At 42.6% G+C, this 22,616-nt stretch overlaps 2 protein-coding genes across 2 annotated transcripts in view; one reads left to right on the top strand and one right to left on the bottom strand.

The window, feature by feature from the left end:
- Positions 1-2,095, top strand: part of Ltn1 (listerin E3 ubiquitin protein ligase 1) — a 39,029-nt gene extending 36,934 nt beyond the window's left edge. The window contains exons 23-24 of the mRNA XM_029544493.1: positions 343-510; positions 1,212-2,095. Of these exons, the coding sequence (XP_029400353.1) occupies positions 343-510; positions 1,212-1,274 (231 nt within the window). The 3' untranslated portion in view covers positions 1,275-2,095. The remainder of the gene's footprint in view (positions 1-342; positions 511-1,211) is intronic.
- A 5,295-nt stretch (positions 2,096-7,390) lies between these two features.
- N6amt1 (N-6 adenine-specific DNA methyltransferase 1) lies at positions 7,391-21,063 on the bottom strand. Its single transcript, XM_021209698.2, has 6 exons — positions 20,868-21,063; positions 18,961-19,047; positions 18,226-18,316; positions 13,386-13,469; positions 9,742-9,883; positions 7,391-8,651 (listed from the first exon to the last, which is right to left on the bottom strand). Exons 1-6 carry the CDS (start codon positions 20,999-21,001, stop codon positions 8,545-8,547), a joined length of 645 nt encoding a protein of 214 aa, XP_021065357.1. The 5' UTR covers positions 21,002-21,063; the 3' UTR covers positions 7,391-8,544.
- Positions 21,064-22,616: the final 1,553 nt, after the last annotated feature.

Below are 22,616 nucleotides of genomic sequence, written 5' to 3'. Positions count from 1 at the left end.
AGGGTTTCTCTGTATAGCTCTGGCTGTCCTGGAACTCACTTTGTAGACCAGGCTGGCCTCGAACTCAGAAATCTGCCTGCCTCTGCCTCCCAAGTGCTAGGATTAAAGGCATGTACCACCAGTGCCAGGCATGTAAACACTGTCTTTAATGATAAGAATTATATTTCTTTCTAAAAATTCAGAGTTAATTTAAAATAATATTTAAGAAAGGTAGGAGATAATATGATCAGCCAGTTTCTCTTCTTTCAGAATTAAAATTCAGCCTGAAATGTGTGGTATTGAATAAAAGTGCCATTTGGAGGCCTTTAGTGTGGGGTGACTTTCTTTCCTCTTTACTAACAGAACGGAAGTATCATGGAAGGCTTAGCATTATGGAAGAATAATGTAGACAAACGGTTTGAAGGTGTTGAAGACTGTATGATCTGCTTCTCAGTTATTCATGGTTTCAACTATTCTCTTCCCAAAAAAGCCTGTAGAACATGCAAGAAAAAGTTTCACTCAGCTTGCCTGGTAAGGCGAAGGGAAATCTCTTAACATTCTTTGTGGACTGTATATGTTATGTGTGATATTATTTGAAAGATTGTGTGTTGAGCCAGTAAGATGATCTCAGCAGGTAAAGGTCACTTGCTGCCTAAGATTGGCAACTGTGGAAAGGTAAGAGAGAACCAACCTGACAAAGTTGTTATAACCTCACGACCCAGTTACTGCACATTCCTTTCATGCCAACACACACATTTGAGGTATGTGTTTATAGGAGACTAAGAAATGACTTTCTATAAAAGATTATTAGTGATTTACTGAGATGGTGTATCAAAGCACTGTAATGAATGGACACTCTCATATAGGGCTCTTCACTCAGTGATTGATGGTCTTGTGAGATCTTGTCCAGGATGGGAGGCAACAAGACTTGACGTTTGCCTTCCAGCACCAGGGCCTTTTTGTCTTTTAAATGCCATTGTAAAGGACACTGAGGGAGCTCATTTCTTCGTATGTCTTCCTTCCACCTTAGTTTTCTGCGTGAGGCTAAGTATGCAGTTCTGTGTCCAGTGAAGCCTCAAGAAAGAACATTTCATTGTGTTAATTTTGGATACAGGAGGCAAAATGCTTGGTTTGTTCTCTTTCATTTTGTCACTGCAGGTTACCTTCTATGTGTATATGTGAGACAAAAGCCTTAAAGGTTTACTTTAACATTAAAACCTTTTCTTTTTCAGTACAAATGGTTTACATCTAGCAACAAGTCCACTTGTCCGCTCTGTCGTGAGACCTTTTTCTGAGGTTTTTTCATTGGAAGTTGTCGCTGCAGTAGGTCAAGCCAAAGGGAATGGATTGGCTCCACCTTGAAGTACTGACGTGAAGCCAGTGAGCATGACAGAAGTGCCATCTGTCAGTGTGATCCTCAAATCGGGCTCACCTCTGCAGATTGCTTTGTAAATCTTCGGAAACTTTTTTCTTTTACAAGAGAATATTACATATTTGAGAGAAAATATTTATATTAATGGCTTAATCTCTTTGTATATTTAAAATTAAAAATAAATATATCTCTTCTCAAAAATATTCTAAATTATAGAACTGAAATTTGTGAAAGCATAAACTATATTATAACTTATAAAACCATCCAGTTTTTTGGTCTGTGTTGTAGAACAGTCCAAGTATAAGGCAAATGAATTGAGAGCTGATTTACATCTGTAGATAAAACTAAGACTTGTTTGTTAGTGATGACAAACAGTAATTTAAAATTACTCTGATTTTCATAGATTGTTTTAATGATAAAGTGACACTGAGCTATTCCCACCCTCTTCCAGAGGTTTGAAGTGTACTCTGAAATTTCACATGAAGAAGGAACTGAGTGAACTCTAAGGGGCTCTGGTGAGAATTGTGAAATTCATAACTTACATCCTTGACACTAATCTTTTGCTTGTGAAAGAATTATTTTCATGTTAATGAGATTTGAATTGTAAATGTGTTGGTTGAATCTATTACTCAGTTTAGTGAGTCTACAAAGAATAGGAATCTGAAGTAAGCAGTTATTTGATTATTTTGTGAAGTAAAATGGTAGCAGTCTATCAAGAAAGGAATAAATATTACTAAAGTATAATCATGTGTGGAGAAAACAATGTTTAAAAATCTTGTAGGAGGCTGTAAATTTTGGAGAGTTTGCTATACTTATTAGCCATAGTTATACCAAATCAGGAATTGGGGAAGCTAATTATTTAAAACTATCAGGAATGAAGGATATAGTACTAAGTAAAATTAATTTCCTTGTTTTGCTTTTGTTTTGTTTTGAGACAGGATTTCACTATGTTGCTCTGGGCTGGGTTGTAACTCACTCTGTAGACCAGACTAGTCTTGAACTCAAGAGATCTGCCTGTCTCTGCTTCCCAAGTGCTGGGGTTAAAGTGTACCACCAAGCCTGGTGAAATTATGTCTTAATGGATTGAAGTGTGTAAACACATGAAATCTGCCTTTGGTTACAGTACCCTTGCCTTTAAAAACTGTATTCACAGTATAAAGTGTGGAAGTTTGGATCACAGTCTTCCATTTCATTTCTAGTAGTTAGGGTGCCTAAAAGTTCAGTTCATCATCTGTGTTTCAATTGTTTAATTAGAAGGGTGCAACTCGTGTCAAATAAAATTACTGCTTACCATCAACTATTCAAAATGACTATTATTGAAATAGTTTGAAAGTGGCCAGGATTACAGTCCAGAGTGAGAACTATGTGTGGGTTACAAGTGCAGTATCAGTTTGTGTCTTCTCTTTTTTTTCTGTGTAGTATTTATCTTACAGTCTTGAGGTTCAGAGACGGAGTGAAGTGTAGATAGCAAGACTCTACTACCTCTTAATCCCTTACAACACCCTCTTACCTTTCTGTCTGCCTCTGACACAGCAGTCTCAAGGATTTCGTGACGCCTCTGTGAAAATGACTCTTCCTTTTCAAGTGGTTTTACAATAAAATTTTGTTTATAACCTTTCCAGCATTGGTTCTTGACTTTTGACCCAAAGCCCAGGTAGAAGAGGAGATAGAGCAGCAGGGCTCCCGCTTTTGCAGGGTGTGGCATTAGCTCCTCAAGCCCAGGACTCCGAACACACTCTGTGAGACATGTGTGGGTAGCTGTCAGTTCACGCCCGTTGATAGTGCTAAGGAAGGCTTTCCAGAAGCAAGACTGAAATGCAGAATACCACATTCAGGTTTTATTTATTTAGCTTTGACAACACTCATGGACAGGATACCAGCCCTAAAAATTTTAGCATAAGAGGAATTTAAAATTGCTAGAGAGTCAAAGCCCTGTTACAAATTTACTTAAAATCTGAAACCAAGTAGCAATTTCTAAAATTTATTTTTAATTAACTTTTCTCACCTTTTAATACATGTATATGCTTTTCTATGGCTTAAATTATATATATATTATATATATATATATATATATTTTTTTTTTTTTTTTTGAGACAGTGTTTCTCTGTGTAGCCCCTGGCTGTCCTGGAACTCACTTTGTAGACCAGGCTGGCTTTGAACACAGAAATCCGCCAGCCTCTGCCTCCCAAGTGCTGGGATTAAAGGCCTGCGCCGCCATCGCCCGGCTGGCTTAAATAATATTAACACGATACATTTTATGGTGCAAATCACTATTACTTGATTATTATACCATTAAATTACAAAAATTTCAAATATACAGAAAATAGTAAAATAGCAATATTTTATATGTACTCTTCCCATACATTTTGCCATATTGCTTCTGATTTTTAAAGATTTATTTATTATATGTAAGTAAATCGTAGATTGTAGCTGCCTTCAGACATTCCAGAAGAGGGCGTCAGATCTCCTTATGGATGGTTGTGAGCCACCATGTGGTAGCTGGGATTTGAACTCAGGACTTTCTGAAGAGCAGTCAGTGCTCTTAATCGCTGAGCCATCTCTTCAGCCCCTGCTTCTGATTTTTAAAGAAATGAAATGTTACTCTTTTGTATTCTCCGGCCCATTCTTCCTTCTCCAGAGCCAGCTTACTGTGCACTTCTTACCGATTTATACTTCGTGCTGTATGTTTGTATCTGCAAATAACGTGTAGCAGGGTTTTGCTTTAGAGAAATCTGAAGGTGCTATCCCACTTGTGCCATTGTTTGCAACTTGCTTCTCCACTTAACTACTGTTTGACATCATACCTACCAGTCCCCCTCATACCTACCAGTCCTCCTCCTCATGCCCACCGGTCCTCTTCCTCATACCCAACAGTCCTCCTCCTCATACCCACCGGTCCTCCTCCTCATACCCACCGGTCCTCCTCCTCGTACCCACCGGTCCTCCTCCTCGTACCCACCGGTCCTCCTCCTCGTACCCACCGGTCCTCCTCCTCGTACCCACCGGCCCTCCTCACCGTACCTACTAGTCCCCCTAATCTCCATTTTGAGCAAATGCTGCAGAATACATTCTTCCTCAACAAAAGTGGTAGGTATTCCAGAGGCATGAGCTACAGTGGAATTTAAGGTAACAGGATTTGTAAACTGTTGGTTTCCACAATGTCAAATCACTCCCTAACTGTGCTATATTAGCATGTTTAGCAGTACAGTGAGAAGATTCTGATTTGTACTTTGTCACTCATGCTTAGTCTTACTGGAATTTTCCAGTTTCTAGTTGGAGTTGTGAGCTAACTGTACCACATCTCCTGACATTTTGTTATGATTTATATTTTCCTAACTACTGAGAGAATTTCATTCTTGCTGGTCATTATTTTACAAACACGACCATAATTTGTGCTTATTTTAAAATTATTTTTAAAGCACATAGTGCTTTATTATCTAGTCAAGCATATAGCTTGTCTTCAATATGGTATGTGACTTTAACATTTGTGTTAGTCGGGATTCTCTGGAGGAACAGAACTTAGAAAATTAATGTGTATGTTAAGATGGCTTACAGGCACCAGGCAGTGGTGGCACACGCCTTTAATCCCAGTACTTGGGAGTCAGAGGCAGGCGGATTTCTGAGTTCAAGGCCAGCCTGGTCTACAAAGTGAGTTCCAGGACAGCCAGGGCTATACAGAGAAACCCTGTCTCAAAACTCCCTGCCCCTCCCTGCCCCCCCCCCCAAAAAAAAAAGATGGCTTACAGTCTATGGTCCAGCCAGTCCAACAATGGCTGTCTGCCAACAGAAGGTCTCGTAATTGTTCTGTCCACAGGGCCGGGTATCTCAGATGGTCCTCAGTATAAGTCAGAACCCTAAAGTAGTCTCTAATGCCTGTGAAGGAATAGACTTCCCAGTGAGAGCAAAGAGCAAAAGCTTCCTCCTTCTATGTCCTATATATAGGCAGCCAGCAGAAGGTGTGGTCCTGGTTAGAGGTGAATCTTCCCATCTCAGATCCACATTAAAGATGGGTCTTCCCACTTCAACTGGTTTAATTTAGACATGCACACATGCACTTGGAGTTGAGTTCATTCCAGATGGAGCCTAGTTGACTACAAAGAGTGGAAAGTGTTCCTCTCAGACAGCTCTTCCACTCTCCCCAAATCTTACCTTACAGTCTCATAATTCAACTGCTCTTTATACTCTGCACCACACTAGAGGTAAAAGAAATGTCTGTGATGGAATCCTCCAGTATCTTTATATAGAGATATCAATCTTCCCATTTTGCAAATATTCCTTACAAAAGGTCTTATTCAGGAAGGGTGTTCATCTGTCTCTAGTACTTCTGATTCAGTTACTATGTGAACTTTTAGGACTCCTTTGAGTAATAGCAAGGCATCCTGCAATTTATGTCTTTGAAACCCAGAGTCAGTAGGTCACTAAGAAACTTAGTCTCACTGAGTTAGCATACAGAGTAATAGACTTAACTGTGTCATTTTCATGTGTCACTACAACATGTTCCACCCCCACCTTTCTCAGCACGAGCTGGAAGACGTTGATGCTGTTTCTCTCCACAGCAGTCTGGTAAACAGAATGCACACCAAAAGAAGGCATGCTAAGGAAAGACTCAGGCTTAAGAGTTCCTATCCTCTTGACACTATATAGTCGCTCTGCATCTAGCTGAGCCCACACTGTTGTCCCTGCCCCCACAGGATTTGGGACAAACTGACAGAGGCAAGGCCAGTGTTTCTCCTAATGCTGTAGTATAATGTCTCCTGCTTTTGTTCAGGAGCCTGGTTTTGCTGGCCAGCATTGAAATTGTACCTGACTAATGCAGGTTGCAGGCAAGGGAAAATCTGCGGACCTGTACGTCTCTTGACAGTTTGGTGGTATAGTTTCCCCTTGATGCTGCTTGTGAAAGCCAACAGGGTTTCACCTAGTCGTCCAGTCCCCAACTCTGGCACACTGGCAGCATTTCCATAGAACCCAGAAGCAAGACTATAGGTTAGAAACGGATGTTCCTGAATCCCTCAGCTCTCATCTACAACCTACTATCTCCATACTCACACCCAGGCTGCCGTGTAAGCTGTTCTGGCACTCTGGCCATGTGGCTAGCAAAGCCAGTGGCTGGTGCTGGAGGTTGTGATGGCAGAGAGGGGTTGCATACTGGACATCCGGCAGGCCCTATGGTAACCTGCAGTTGCAGGCCTTTTGGATTCTGGAGCAAGGCCCTGCTGATATCACAACTGTTCTTGTTTTAAGTGACAGCCTTTGGCCTGGCACTGTATCTTGGCAGATCTCAATACAGAATATTGATCACCAAGTTATCCTGACCCTGGTTAGCTCTATCATGAACTGGGAATTCTTATCAATTTTATTATTTGAAAATTTCATACATGTACGCAGTGTTTTGATCACATCCCTCCATCACCTTCCTCTCTTCTTTGCAACTTCAGGCCTTATTTTTGAAATTATAAAGAGAGCTGCAGAGAGAGCTCCTTGGTTAACAGCACTTCCTGCTCTGCGAGGCCTGAGTCTGTCTGCTTTACAGCACTCTGTTGTGTTCTCATAGCCACCTCCTCTAGCTCCAGTTCTAGAGCATCTGACACCATCGTCTGGGTTCCTGAGGTACCGACCCACTGTGGCATGTATTCACTCACACATCTTTAAAAAATTATGACTGCATATATAGTATCAACTCTGAGTCCAGGTAGTGCTGCGTACAGTATTATTATCCACTGGGGCGTAGGCAATGCACTAGTAGCCACCCGTGAGAGAAGGAAGGTGGTCAAAATCCTTGCAAATTATCATCTAAGGTTACTCCATAGGAGGCTGGACTTTTTGGATGACATCACTAGCCTCGGGTGGGCCTTCACAAATAACTGAGGAAAAAGGGACCTTCCTGATGAACCCCTGGTAGCAATCAGCAAGTGATGGTATATTGTTCAAAGAATGAAACCTCACCTTTTAGACTGTCTGCAGTTTTTACCATGCTGATTGTGATAGTCCACGGACATTCTGATATTAGCACTGGGTAAAACAAAGGGTACCACAAAAGGCTGAAGTTCTTTTATTCCTGTAGTTTATTCCTCTTTATCTTTGCTATAGACACACAGCAATACACTGCTTTGGCTGGCTTTTCAAAATAGCATGTACGGGATGAAACTCAGCTACAGCTTCTTAGCACTCAGTTGTCCGAGTCACCAAAAAGCCTCCGGTTCAGGATCTACACAGCAGAGACTTGTTTCATGGCTGTATGTTCAGTGGAATGGATAGAATGAGATTTTATTTTATATTTATTCTGTGTATATGAGTACACTGTAGCTGTCTTCAGACACACCAAAAAAGGGCATCGGCCCCCATTACAGATAGCTGTGAGCCACCATGTGGTTGCTGGGAATTGAACTCAGGACCTTTAGAAGAGTAGTCAGTGCTCTTAACCACTGAGCCATCTCTCTAGCCCTAGACTGAGATTTTAACCAGAGTCTTTTCTGGTGAACATTTTGTTGGAATTAAACATTTTGAGAAAATTCAGATAAGACTCTCTTGTACGTGCCTTCATATATAAATATATAAAATATGGCATAAATATAATACATATTTACTTGCATGTGCACAGAAAAACTCATATGCTTGATTCTCTGAAAACAAAATAACCCAGCTTTCCATCTTTTTCTTTTCTTCTTGTTAGGTTTATTTTGTTGTGTATGGGTGTTTTGCCTGCAGTATGTATGTATACCATGTGTGTGTCTGTACGCTTGGAGGTCAGAATAGGGCAGGATCCCTTGTTAACTACCCTACCATGTGGGTGCTGAGAACTGAGCCCCAGTCTTTTGTACTAGCGGCCAGTGTCTCAGCCTCTGAGCCATCTATCCATCCAGCCCTCACTTTTTTCTTTCCTTTTCTTCTCACTTTGGTTTGTTTGTTTGGTTTTAGTTTTTGGAACAGGGTTTTTCTGTGTAGCCCTGACTGGCCTGGAACTCACTTTGCACATCAGCTGGCCTTGAATTCAGAGATTCTCCTGCCTCTGTCTCCAGCGTGCTGGAATTAGAGGTGTGTGCCACTACCACCTGGCTCCACTTTTTTTTTTTTTTTTTTTTTAAATGACAGATTTCTGATAAAATTTCTTGGCCAGGAATGGCATCAGTCTGAAACCTCCTGAGCGAGCGTTCAGCTGCCGGCAGCTCTTGTTTACTTCCGTAGCTTTCAGGACACTAGGACTTGCTGAACCTGAGGACTGACAGGGCTTCTTGGCCTGCTTGCCTGCAGAGTGCTGTGGTCCCTTGCAGACCTCTTGTCTTCATTGTTTTAAAGATTTCCTCTAAAATGAAAAATAAAAGTAAAATTCAAATCATTTGGTGATATCCATGATCACTGAGCAGTTTAGTAGGAAGATAAACACAAAAAATTCCTCTGATTAAACAGTGTAAACCAGGCAAATGTTTGTTAACTCAAGCTTGGACCTGGGAGAGCTGGGACACAACTTTATGACAGTCCGAGGATTCTGACAGACCTAAGGCCTAGTTTTGTTTTTTGTTTTTTTTTTTAAAGATTTATTTATATGAGTACACTGTTGCTGTTTTCAGATACACGAAAAGAGGGCATCAGATCCCATTACAGATGGTTGTGAGCCACTATGTGGTTGCTGGAAATTGAATTTGGGACCTCTGGAAGAGCAGTCAATGAGCCATCTCTCTAACCCCAAGGGCCTAGTTTGTAGTGCTAGCCCACTTCTGACTACACAGAATCATTATGTAACCTTGTTATTATAAGAAGTGATCAAGGTTTAGCTGGTTGGTGCCAGTGTCTACCATATATCCTTTATGGGAAAGGTCAACAAAAATTTGGACGAGCTGAATCCTAACAGTGCCCAGAGTATAAATGCATTCACTTCTTTTGAAAATAAAACCAGAGGCCCGAGCGATGAGTTGATGAGTCTGTGGTTAACAGAACACTTAGGGCTCTTGCAGAGGATCTGGGTTCATGTCCCAGTACCCACATGACACCTCACAACCACCTCTAAGTACAGTTCCGAGGGTCCAATGCTTTCTTCTGTCCTTAGGCTCCTGCACACAGAGGGGTGGGGTGGGGGTGGGGAAGGAATCACCACTCTCCATCCAGCTATGAATCCTGGGAACTCCTACAGTGGCCTGCCTGCAAGGTGTAGATGTTACTGCAGTGACCAACTTCTTTATTATTATTATTGCTGGAATTTAAGACCTGCTCCATGAGATGGAACCCACGCTGAGGTTGAACTGCTAGGAGTCAACACATTGTCAGTGATTAAATTGCTCAACAGCCCTGGCTGTTTAATAAGTTAGTCTTCCAACTCTTGTCAACAAGTGAATATTTAACAAGAAACTCTCTCTCTCTCTCTCTCTCTCTCTCTCTCTCTCTCTCTCTCTCATTACCTGGATTGTTTTCTTTTATGGTAACTAAGTAGAACAGTCCTCTTGGGGAGAGAAGTTCTGGAGCCAGTGGGAAGAGCCTGTCCATGACTTCCCGGCCTTCTCTGCCGCCAGCCCACGCTGCTTCTATCCCATGACTTCCTACCTGTTGGTAATCAGAGACACCCGCCTCAGGGTTCACTGGGATCCCACTCTTTCAGACAAAAGACATCTCCAAGCAAGTACACATTTTCAGACGAGTGTACCTTGGCTTCTGATCACCATTCTGCCAAGCTCCTCAAGTCCTTCCGCTGTGAGAGGGCATAGAACTGGCCAACAAGCGAGCAGCATGCTGGGTGCTGGGCACCCCGCAATCTCTAGACCTAAGATCGGCCTCTGATTTCAGGCCAGCCTGAGCACAGGGTGAGACCCTGTCTCAAACACTCAAGGGACAGGATGAGGTGGAGTGTCAGAGCTCACCACGTATTTGTGGGGCCCTGGGTTCAATTGCTACCACAGGAGTATTCTGAAGAAATCAATGAAAATTAAGATCAATGCAGGCACAGCTGTTTTTCTGATTTTTGCTGTGGCCTTTAGGTATATTTGACTTTAGTTTTATATACAATCGTGTTGTTTTTTTTTTAAATTTTTAATCAATATGTCATGTTTCCTAATTTAAAATAAGCCCTTTACAATCAAATTACATAATTTTACAGAACAAAAAAGTACCTATACTTACTTACAAGGGCGGGTTTTTTTCAGGCTTGCTTGTCTGCCCCTCCCCTACCTTCAGCAACTATGTTTTCAATCATGTTTCACATTCTTCCCTGCCTTCCTTTTTTGTGCAGGTGGTGCTATGTGTAACATGTATTTGTGTGTGTGTGTGGGGGGGGGTAGGAGGCATGTGCATGTCAGAGACACTCCTTGCCTGGCACCTTGTCGAAGATGGGGGTCTCTCCTGTCCACTACTATATAGATCAGGCTAGCTGTCCTGCGGGCTTTCTGCCACGCCTCAGGTCTGCGGGGTTACAGGCGTGTGCTGCTGCGAGGCTTTCACACGGGCTCAGAGGGTACCAGCTTTGGGCCTCACTTTGACAAGCATCTCATCCACTAACCCATCTCCCTAGCCCCGCCCTATCAATCAACATCTCAAGGACGGCTCATTTCCTCTGGAGTAGCTCAAATTCATCCTGAATTCGAAGGACTCTATCTTATTTAGCTGGTGTTTGACATTTGCTGAGTCTATTATTTTTCTTTGAATCTAATTCTGAATATTCCCAGACCTATCACCCACTCAGTGTGGCTCAGCACAATCACACTAGGAGATCATTAATTCCACTTTTGCTTCAGAACTCTGGAGACCTCCCTTTCCTGATGCCCCGTGCTTTAATTCTGGGGGAGCTGCTTCTGCTCAGTGCTCTCAGTGCCACTCCATCCTTTTGTAGGAACTAGTCTGACTATTTCAGCAAGTGCGACACATTGGGTCAGTCCCTATTAGGCCTCCAGAATGCAGTGGGGCTTCCTGCGATAACATTCCAGGCTACTGAGCCCCACTTATCTAATTACAACTGAGATGACTTCAGGAATGTCTGGCACCAGCCCAACCCTGATTCCATTCCAGAGGGAGTCAGGCATTAGTTAGTGGCTGTCTGGTTGCTTGCTCTCTGGGCCAGCTAACGGGTCCATCTTTGGTCCCTTAGGGACCATAGGTACAACCCCCAGCACTTGATTTCAAGGGTCTGAATGTGACAGTGAATACAGAGATTTTTAAGGCTCCAATTCTTATATGTCTTCTAAAGGTTAAGCTAGTGGTTGTTACAGGCAAGCACCTTTTACCCGCTGAGCCATCTTGCTGGACCTGTGTTGTGTCTTGACCCTCTCTAATCATTCAGTTCTGGGAATTCAGGCACCAGATCTCATGCATTGCTGACTCTTGGTTCTCCAGTGCATCTCTGTAGATGTAAGGCTCAGGAGACACACCTAGCTTAGTGCTACAACTGGAAATACATTGTGACCCCAATTGGGTCACCATGTTCTCAGAACTGTTTCTTCACTGACTGGTTTTCTCAGTATGAACTGAAACCATGAATTAATCCCTCTTGCTGTGCACACAGGCTCGTGTGGTCATTATACATAGAAAAAAACAAAACAAAAACAAACCAACTCTGTCCATTTCAGTTTTTATCCTCTAACTGAATGGTTTGTGTTTGCTTGGAGGTAGGGTCTCACTGTACAGTCCTGGCTGGCCTGGAACTCAGACCTGCCTGCCTTTGCCTCCTGAGAGGTGGGGACTAAAGGCACCACCACAGTCAGCTATTGAATGATTTTTTTAAAAGTAGATCTTAAGGAATCATTGGACTGAAACCTGTTTAAAAATAGATTGACTGACTGTGTGGATGTGTGTGGGTGGACATGTGGTCAGAGGGCCTGTACAGTGTGGATGCCCAGATTGAACCATCTGTATCACAAGGGTCCTCTGCACAGATCTTTCCTAGCTTTACGTTTATATACCTGTCAGAAGCCTCACCCACCATTGATATGTTGATGGCCTCTGGAGGTCTGACTAGGGTCAGGAGGAGGTCATGAGGGTCATAATGGATTGGTGGCCATATTGAAAAGAAAAGAGCCATGAGCCACCTGTTTATGAATGTCTCTTCACTCTCAGAGTGTGGTGTCTCTGTCATAACACAGCAGCAAAGCCTTTGCCAGTCACACTCTTTGAAATGTCTCCACAGCTTCCAGCCTGTGAGAACTAGATATTAATAACCCATTGTGTTGTGGCGTTTCATTAGAGGAGCTGTGAACAGACTGCTGTGACTTGTTTTGGCTTCTCGGTTCACCTGAGCACTCGAGGGCACTCATAAGAGATAAACGGCTGCCTTCATCTTGGAGTAGGAGTGAACACGGTATTTTCCAGTTTTGCCAGAGAACAATCACCAAAGAATACAGCCGGCCCAGTTAAGAGAGAAGCCAGTGTTCATCTGTTATTAATCTACGTTCCTTTGCCTTCTGGGGTGTGCTGATACGGCTTACCTCCTCACTACTGACATTCTTAAATACATGTACTTCTATTGGTCCCCTGTGAAAGATCAGGATTGGCCCCATACTTTTAATTTCCGATCATTTGAAGGGATGAAACCCCAGACATTGAGAAGGAAACTATCTGCGAATACCTTTAGTTGACTACAAGTGTTTTTATTTTTTTTATTTTATTTTTTTAAAGATTTATTTATTTATTATATGTAAGTACACTGTAGCTGTCCTCAGACACTCCAGAAGAGGGCGTCAGATCTTGTTATGGATGGTTATGAGTCACCATGTGGTCGCTGGGATTTGAACTCCGGACCTTCGGGAGAGCAGTTGGGTGCTCTTACCCACTGAGCCATCTCACCAGCCCACAAGTGTTTTTAAAATGTGCATTCAGATTTGTTATTTAGGGTAGTGGACCTGTTTAAGCACCATGGCCTGATGTGGGTGAGGGCTCTGACTAAGCGGATCATACTTCGTTCTTGCAGCAGAATCTCTCTCCTTCTGCATCACTCATGTATCTGTGACCGACAGCCTCTGAACAGAGGAGTGCTGTCAGCAGCAGTGACCCAGTCACGGGACGTTCACTTGGTCTCACGCAACAGCTGGGAACAAAGTCTGAGCTCTGCTGTGGGTCTTACCTCTCCAGGCGGAGTCACTACGTAGGGGGGGTTAAACACCAGCAGGTCTACTTTCCCCTTGAGTCTGGGCAGCAAGCCGTGCACCTGAGGGCAGCAACGACAAGGCAGTTTAGGCTGGATCCTGATTTAAGGAGTAAGTCTTTAAAGCTACTCTCGTGTTGTCAGGAGGGGAAGGACTTCCAGACTTGCAGATGAACACAAGCTGAAAGTGAGTACTGTATGGGTGAGAGCAAACAGATGTTGACTGTGGCTTCTACTCAGGAGCAGACATGCTTCCACTCCAGGCTCACTCTTAGAAGGCAGTGTGAGGACAAGCGAGCTCTGATGGTGTGAAATATGTTCCCTGTAGATCTGTGAGGAGCTTTACAGCTATGTCTGCTAACTTATACAACATAATTAAGAAGTGTGTGTGTGTGTGTGTGTGTGTGTGTGTGTGTGTGTGTGTGTACAAATGGAGGTCAGAGGACAACCTTGATGTATTTTGTCTCCCACTGGCCTGGAAGTTCACTGCACGGCTAGGCTGGCCCGCCAGAAAGATTCTAGGAATCCACCTGTCTTTGGGACCACAAGCAACCACGCCACTGTGCCTGGGTTTTTCTATTCATTTCTGGAATCTAACCTTGGTCCTTGTAAAACAGACAGTGTACCAAGGCAGCTGCTTACATTTTGTAAGATGACAGAGACTGTATCTGAATGACAGAAAACACCAAGAATGGACTGTGTTTCTGCTACTTCCGTTACTTGTAAATGTTTTGACTGACAAGATCAAATGGCTGACAAGGAAGCACTGAACTCAGTGGTCAGAGACTGCAAACAACCTGCGTGTGGCTTATGAAGATCTTTAAAGTGGGCACAGGTTTCTATGGAACAAGGGGGAAAAGGAAATCACAAGTGTGTGTGTGTGTGTGTGTGTGTGTGTGTGTGTGTGTGTGTTAAAATTATGAATAAAGTCACTTCATTTCCATTCACACCATCCAAGCACTTGACATGTATTGGGCTGGGTTATGAACACTGAATATACATTATGAAGTAATATCAGAGAATTTCCCAATTTAGATTTCTATAATCAATTCCATTTTAATTATCCTGACATGCCTGTTAACTTACAATTCAAAGAGAACTCTTTAAGACCTATTTTTGAGGATATGCTTCTAGAAGTAATTTTTAATTTACTCTAATTAATCTCTAATTAAAAAAAGATTTAGTAATTTATTTTAAGTATATGAGGACTCTGGCTGCATCAATGCCTGCAGGCCAGAAGACTGTATCAGATTCCATTATTATACATGGTTGTGAGCCAACATGTGGTTGCTAGGAATTGAACTCAGGACCTCTGAGTTAGTAGTCCTAACTGCTGAGCCATCCATCCAGCTGCCTTTCTGCTCCTTTAAAAGGGAAACACTAATTACTCCTTAAAATAGTTTGGATATAACTTTGCCTGCAAACCAAAAGAAGCTTAGTCTTTTCCTTCACCTATGCAAGAATGAGGGATTCACTGGTGTGTGTGTGTGTGTGTGTGCGTGCTCATGCACAAACACGTGTGCGTGCAAGTACAAGCTTTGAAAGTGTTTTCAATTCCATAAAGAAATTAAGTTTCTTTTATTTTTATTTTATTTTTTATTAGATATTTTCTTCATTTACATTTCAAATGAAGGAATTAAGTGTCTTAAAAGAACTCGGAAATAATAATTTTCCAGAAATGCTGCATAAAGAAAATAGACAAGATTTTGCTTTGTAACTCGTAGTCCTTTGTCCTATCCAGCTATACAGTAATGACCATGGGATGGGTTTTGCAAAGAAAAGGACAGAATATTAAAACAGAAATCCTAATATCAAAAGAGTTAAATAAATCGTAACCGAGGACTGACTGTCTAGTACAGGTCTCTCTAGCCAGGCCTAGGCAGTTCCCTGCCTTAGCATCTCCAAGAATTGAAAAACAAGTGAACGCGGCCCTGGTAATGTTCACTATGGAGGGCTCTTATGTTAAATACAGGCCAGAACTGTCTGCTTATCTTGCATGAAGCACAGCAACAGGGAGAACAGACATCCTGCCAATAGATGACAGAGAAACAGGACAAGAGTGAGAAGACGGAGGAGGGCTGTCAGCTTCTTCCCAGAGCAGACACCTGAACAGGCCTTGGTACCACATAGTTCAGGGTAGCTGAAGCCAGTGAGTTTGTAAATGGTAACACGTGCTTGGTATGTTTTGATGATGTAACGGAACATGTCATATGTACTTTAAAAGACTGTATTGTAAGACCGAAAATGAAGAATGATGACAATTCTACCTTTTTGATTTTGAGGAAGAAGTCACACTATGTAGCCCAGGCTAGCTGTGATCTATCTTGCACTCTTGAGTTCTGAGATTACAGGGGTGAGCCAATACCCTGCTGGGTGTTACTTTTTAGACATGGAATCTCAGCTATGGAATGGGTTGATTTTCTATGATAGCTGTAATAATCCCTGGATATTGAATGTAAAAGAGTTTGTAAATCGACTGCTCTGCTAAGCCTGTCTCTTGTTTCTTGCTTTGCCAAATCAGCTTAGTTCAGGGCCCCCTTTAACTACTGAGGAGTTAACTCTAGCATGCAGAATCTCCAGTCACATCCCTGAGCCACTGTGTAGCTTCTGGAGCTGGACAGGAGACCCAGGCTATAATCCTCGAGATCCTTTTATCAACACTGGAGTTTCTGAAGACACTTCAGTTTCTGGATCTACTTCAAACAGCTTGGGTTTGTTCTATCTGGCTTTACTGTTCCATCAAAAAAGTCAATGTAATATTCTTTACAGACACACTAGGAAGCAGGCAGTTTTACATCACATGCATTGCCCCACATCGTCACGTATGTGAGTGGCCTGAGAACTGTCTTGACACTCTGGTTCTTAGCACTGTGAAAAGAATTTCTTGTCTCTTGGACTTAATCCTAAGACTCCTTTGTAAACGTGAAACAGTAGGGAAGCTGCCAGCCCTGATCAGGGTGAGAACAATACCGGTCCAGAAGCACAGACAGTGTGATATAATAGCGTGGCACGTTAGGAACCCCAGAACTTGGGAGATGAAGGCAGGATCAGTAGTTCAAAGTCATCCTTAACCAAAACAGAGTCCAAAGCTACCCTGGACTTTGTGAGACTTTTATATTCCCACACCCCCACCCCAGAAAAGCAGCATGGAGAACATTGTTTCTTAGGTCTACCTGCTGCCTGCTATTATGCCGTTTGCTTATGGACATCATTTCACTGTTGAAACGCAAGGTGTTCTGCAAACCTAGGACTATTCAAGTCCTACTAGTACCCCTAGAATATCTTAACAACTTAAAAGATACTTGAGACTTAAAAGGTCTAATCCGAATTTCTTAAAACATAACAATGAAGGGCTGGAGAGATGGTTTTAGCAGTTCAGAGCACTGGCTGCTCTTGCAGAGGACCAAGGTTCAATTCCCAGTACCAACACTGTGGCTAACAACCATGTGTAACTCCAGTTCCAGGGGATCCCATACCCATTTCTGGCCTTAGTGGGCACTGGAGAAATGTGGTGCAGAGACATACACATAGGCCACACACACACACACACACACACACACACACACACACACACACACACACACACACTCTCTCTTAAAACTTTTTAAAAAATTATAAGAAAATAAGGCAGTTGAGTAGGGGTGTAGTCCTCCTCTAAAGAGGTAGAGGCAGGAGAAGATAGAATTGAAGTTATCTACAACTACATAGAAAGTTCAAAGACAGACCAGGACAGTGAGAACCGTCTAAAGAAAGAAATGAATAATCTGTCAATCATTCTGCTTGTCCCCAGGGCCGGTGCTCTCTTGTCTCTGCTTACGTTTCCTCGGCTTTTGATGGGACTGGGGTGGTTTGAATGGGACTGGCACCATGCACTCACATGGCCTTCCTGGAGGTGGGTTTTCAGATGTTGAGGTTTCATAAACCCCGGCCAGGCCGGGCCCAGTTGTGCCCTGCCCTGTCCCTACTTCCTGTCTCTCCCTCCTTCATCCCACAAGCCCTCCTCTTCTTCACTGAAATAGAAAAGTAACTTAGACAGGGATGCTGTGTCTTCTCTCACTCTCAAGCTTAGGTAGGATCTACATGGGGTGGGGTTGGAGGACTATGACCCATGTGGTTCCAGACAACTCTCGCCCCAAGAATACTGCAGAAACACTTCTTTTCATGGGCAGTTGCTAAAAATTATTCACAGAGATGCAAACATCTTGTTACATGAGGGTGTCCGACTGCCAGAGGGGCACCAGAGAGAAACCCAGAGCTAAGAAAGAATGTGTGATGTCGTTTGAGTTTCTGGGCTAGCTGTGCATAATGTTTTTTTAGGTTTAAGCTAGTATGAACTGGATACAGAGTCACGTGTAGTCATGTTTATGGTCAACCTGTAATGCATTTACCTAATATCAAATGGTCAGGTCCGAAAGCATACATAGACTGAGCAGGTTCTATTTAGGAATATACGTGCACATATAAGAGTGTGCGTGTGTATAAGTATGTAACAACAATTAAAAGAGGCCAGGAATTTGAAAGAGAGCAAGCAGGGGTATATGGAAAGATCTGGAGGAAGGAAAGGGAAGGGGGAAACTATGTAATTATAATCTCAAAAGTAAAAGAAAAAAAATATAATTAAAAATTTAAAAAAAAAAAAAAAAGAGAGAGTTCAAGGTCACCTGTGTCTATATAGGAAGTTTGAGGCTAGCCTGGGCTACATGACACTTTGTCTCATACAAACAAAACAAAACTTAATTCCTAAAGCGTATTTCCACTAAAAGTGATTGACTGTCAATGGGTCAAAATCGATTACTACTGAAAGAGGATTAACACTCACCAAATCTGTAATCACTGGCTGAATGTGGACTCTGTTACAGCGTGCTGTTTCCAAGGTACATGCGGCTGCCTCAGGGTTGATATCAGTGCACCTATCAACGAGACGAGAAGAAAAGATCAGGAGGATGTTCAGAAGTAGACAATGTACCAGAAGACTCCCGCTGGGGTAAATTTAGGAATGCTTTCTTAATTCTAACATGGTGTTGGAAAAAAAACCCAGAATGTTTTCATAATGGCAAAGAAAAAGAGAGCAAAAGCTTGTTATAATGATGGCAAGCACTGCTAAAATATCTGCCTACGCTCATCTGAAGGAGCGTCTCTCGGTATGGCTTACACAGCCAGCAAATGAGAGGGGAAAGAGATAGCTGGTAGGACACTGCCACACAAATGACATAGGAGATAACAAACTGAAAGAAACACATTTGTTCCATGTATGGCAAAATCTTCTGCTATTTCCCCCTGGCTTTTGTATTCTTAAGTTCTCTGCAAGGACATTCAACTTTGCAGCTATTTTATAACAGACAAACTATTTACCTGAGAACAATTAAAAGTAGAGATAGCATAAAGTTGTGTTGCTTCTAAAATCACACAGCATGAAGGAGTGAACAGGAGGCTCTAACTGGGGGCAAGCATAAGAGTCCTCACTATCAGAGACGCACTGTGCATTTAAGACGTCCCGCTTGAGCTGCTGCAGTCACAGGGACCCAAGAGCGGTGGATGAACGGCACATACTCACATGTATAAGGCCTGAGGACCTATCATGGAGGCCAGGAATGCAGACACCACACCAGATCCTGCTCCTACTTCAAGGCATATTTCCACTCTAACAACAACAAAAAAAATATTTAGTTCCTCCTTATGAAGATATTCTTCATGGAAGACAACTCTCATGCCATATAATGTATTTCTCCAGCACCATCATTCACTTGCAAATATGTGGGAATATAAATGGATTTACCATTTCTGGCAACTACTTAGTGCTCATTATTGCATAGCTCAAGCATGCTAATAGTTTAGGTGTGTAAAGTGCTTAAACTGAAGTACTTAAGTAAACCCAGCAGCATATCCTAGGGTGTGGTAAAAGCCCTCCATCTACCTAGATACATGAAGAACAAAGACCTCTGCCTACTTGAATACTGTGTTGGGCAAGTACTTCAGTGTCTGATCTTAGAATGCCAATAGTCTTAGCTTTCTAAACTTAAAAATCTTTATATGACTTTCCAATAAATGTATTTCCTTTGATCACTATCCGTGTGTCAAAAGCACTATTTAATTTCCATGACAGATTGGCCCAATGACATTTACCAGATTTTTCTTGCACTTAACTTTTCAAATAACAACTCAAGAAGGAGTTACAGTATTTTTTACCTTTAGAATCAGCCACATATGTTATATGTGACCCACATAATAGCAAGCCACTAGTGGGTCATAGTAAAGTTTGTGAATTTTGCCTTCTAATAATCATTACAGTCTCACAAATAATTAGAATTCCCAGCCTTTGTAATAAGGCCAGCTCTATTACAGCATACTCTGCAATGCAATTTGTAGCTGTTAATCTTTCTGAGCTGTTCTGAGCCTTCAAGTTATAATTCAATGCTCCACGAGATATTCCAGAAGATGGAAATACTCCACCATCTATGAAGAAAGACTGGTTTTAAGAGCATTTTATAGGTGGAAAAAAATGTGACAATATAAATAAACACGATGGCTATTTCATTCTGGAGAAAACCTGGTTGGAATTTTGGCCATGAAATTAATGACCCAAATTCTTTCGGCTAAATGTTTTATTAGGTTCATTTTGTGTATGTGTGGGCAGAATGGTCTTCAGCATTGTATCTGAACCTCCAAGAACAACCTGTAGTAGTTTCTGAGGCCAGAACCCAGGTCTGCAGGCTTGACAGCGAGTGCCTTTGACAGCTGAGCCATCTTGCCCATTCTCAACTCAAATTCTTTTCTCAGAAAAGTTAACATGTAGGCATTTATTATTTTTGTCAATTAAAGCTATGGCCAATACTTCAACAAATCAGGCTAGTGAAAAATCCTACTGGCGGATGCACGTGACTATTTAAACCTTCCCTAATAGTTCTAACCACATGCAACTAAAATTCTAACAGTTCAACTAAAAAACAAACAAACAAAAATCCAGTTTCTCAGCTGCAATAACACTTTAAATGCTAGAATGGCTAGCGGTTGTTCCTTGAATAGGTTGAGTGGGGTTGTTCCTTGAATAGGTTGAGTGGGGTTAATAGTTCACTATTCCTTATGGTTCTTCCTTTACCAGAGGATTATTCTTGCACTGAGTCGAATTTTGTTTTGCATAGTCACTAAAAAAATTAAAATTGAAAATTAGCAAAGTTTTGGGACATCTTGTTTCTGGCCTATAAACTCCGGCTGCTCCTCATAGGCACGTTTACATTCTTTAGATTAACAGCTAAAAGGCAGGGCAGGGTGACCCGTGAACCCGCAGGGACACCTGAGCGATGCTCTAACCCCGGCCCGCGGGACACTCCTCCTTTACCCCGCCCTGCTGTCAATCACCAGAAAGTGGGCCGACCCACCCCTTCCGGAGGAGGGCGGCAAGTTCCGGCTTCCGCCTCCAGGCTACCCCGCTCTCTCCCGCTGAGGCGCGCGCCCTCCTCGCACCCTGCTAGCTCGGCCGCTGCCGCCTCGAGCGCGTCCAGTAACAGGAACGTGTCCTCCGCTGGCTCGTACACGTCGCTGAAGGCTCCGCGACCCACGTGCCCGTACAACGGCGTGGGGACGCTCGGCGCCGCCATCTTCTCCCCTCCGCTTCCTATGGGCGGGCGTTGAGTACGCACGCGGCAGGCTTGCTGCGCATGCGCTTTTGTCTGACACGGGGTGGCGTTTGGGGTGAAAAGCTTGCGGGGCTGTCTGGAACTTTTAAGCAGCCCTAACACCCGTTTTCAACCTCTGAACATTTTGTGTTTACCTTTATCGGCTACCCTAATATTGAGCATCGTCAGTTATTTTGTACTAAGGTGACTGCTTTATTCTAAAGATATTTGGAAACTTTCTTCCCTTTTAAACTTGTAAGCACTTGCAAAAAATAGGGTTTATTAAATTTATTGTTTTTTTTTAAGCAACTGAAATGTAAATACCCATCTATAAGATTATGACTACTTTTATTTGCTTAATTTCGTTATACAGAGTCTCCCTATGTATTCCTGGCTGTCTTGGAATGTACTATGTAGACCAGTCTGGCCAGGAACTCACAGTGATTTGCTGTCTGCCTGCCTTCAGAGTGCTGGGACTATAAAGGCTTGTGGCACCATGCCCAGCTTTTATGACTTTTAATTTTTATTTTTTATTTGACCATGTTATACATGTATAACACTTACTTTGGTCACTTTCATTCATTGAAATTATAGTTTGGGTTGGGCAGTGGTGGCTCACGCCTTTAATCCCAGCACTCGAGACAGAAGCAGGCTGAACTCTGCCTGTTCTACAAAGAGAATTCCAGGACAGCCAGAGCTACATAAAGAAATTCAGTCTCGAAAAAAAACGAAACAAACAAAGACAATACTTTGGAGGGCTGGGGAAGCGCTCAGTGGTTGAGACCTTGTACTGCACTTGCAGAAGACAAAAGTTTGGTTTCCTGCACCTTTGTTTGGTGGCTCACAACTCCCTATAACTCCAGCTCCAGGTTGTTGCTCTTCCTGTGTCAATGTCACTGTTGTGCCCATACACACAGGCAAAAATAACACACATAAAATCATAGTCTTTAAAAAATGTAAGGGGCTGGAGAGATGGTTCTGCAATTAGACTATTTTTTTAAACATTTTTTTTATTAGATATTTTCTTCATTTACATTTCAAATGCTATCCCAAAAGTCCCCTATACCCTCCCCCTGCCCTGCTCCCCTACCCACCCACTCCCACTTCTTGGCCCTGGCATTCCCCTGTACTGGGGCATATAAAGTTTGCAAGACCCAGGGGCCTCTCTTCCCAATGATGGCCGATTAGTCCATCTTCTGCTACATATGCAGCTAGAGACACGAGCTCTGGGAGTACTGGTTAGTTCATATTGTTGTTCTACCTATAGGGTTGTAGAACCCGTCATCTCCTTGGGTACTTTCTCTAGCTCCTCCATTGGGGGCCCTGTGTTCCATCCAATAGCTGACTGTGAGCATCTACCTCTGTGTTTGCCAGGCACTGGCCTAGTCACAGAAGAGACAGATATATCAGGGTCCTTTCAGCAAAATCTTATTGGCATATGCAATAGTGTCTGTGTTTGGTGGCTGATGATGGGATGGATCCCCGGGTGGGGTAGTCTCTGGATGGTCCATCCTTTCATCTTAGCTCCAAACTTTGTCTCTGTAACTCCTTCTATGGATATTTTGTTCCGTATTCTAGGGAGGAATGAAGTATCCAT

This window comes from Mus pahari, chromosome 12, assembly GCF_900095145.1.
Source record: "Mus pahari chromosome 12, PAHARI_EIJ_v1.1, whole genome shotgun sequence".
NCBI classification, from domain to species: Eukaryota; Metazoa; Chordata; class Mammalia; order Rodentia; family Muridae; genus Mus; species Mus pahari.
The sequence above is the reverse complement of the archived record's forward strand: the minus strand, read 5'-3'. Positions and strand labels throughout refer to the sequence as shown.

Excerpts from the sequence above, each read along its gene's own strand:
- N6amt1 (XM_021209698.2), bottom strand. The coding sequence starts at position 21,001 with ATGGCGGCGCCGAGCGTCCCCACGCCGTTGTACGGGCACGTGGGTCGC. Across the intron at positions 18,317-18,960 it reads GGTCCTCAGGCCTTATACAT|GTGCACTGATATCAACCCTG; the intron begins GTGAGTATGTGC and ends TCTCGTTGATAG. Across the intron at positions 8,652-9,741 it reads CATAAAAGAAAACAATCCAG|AGGAAATCTTTAAAACAATG; the intron begins GTAATGAGAGAG and ends TTTTCATTTTAG.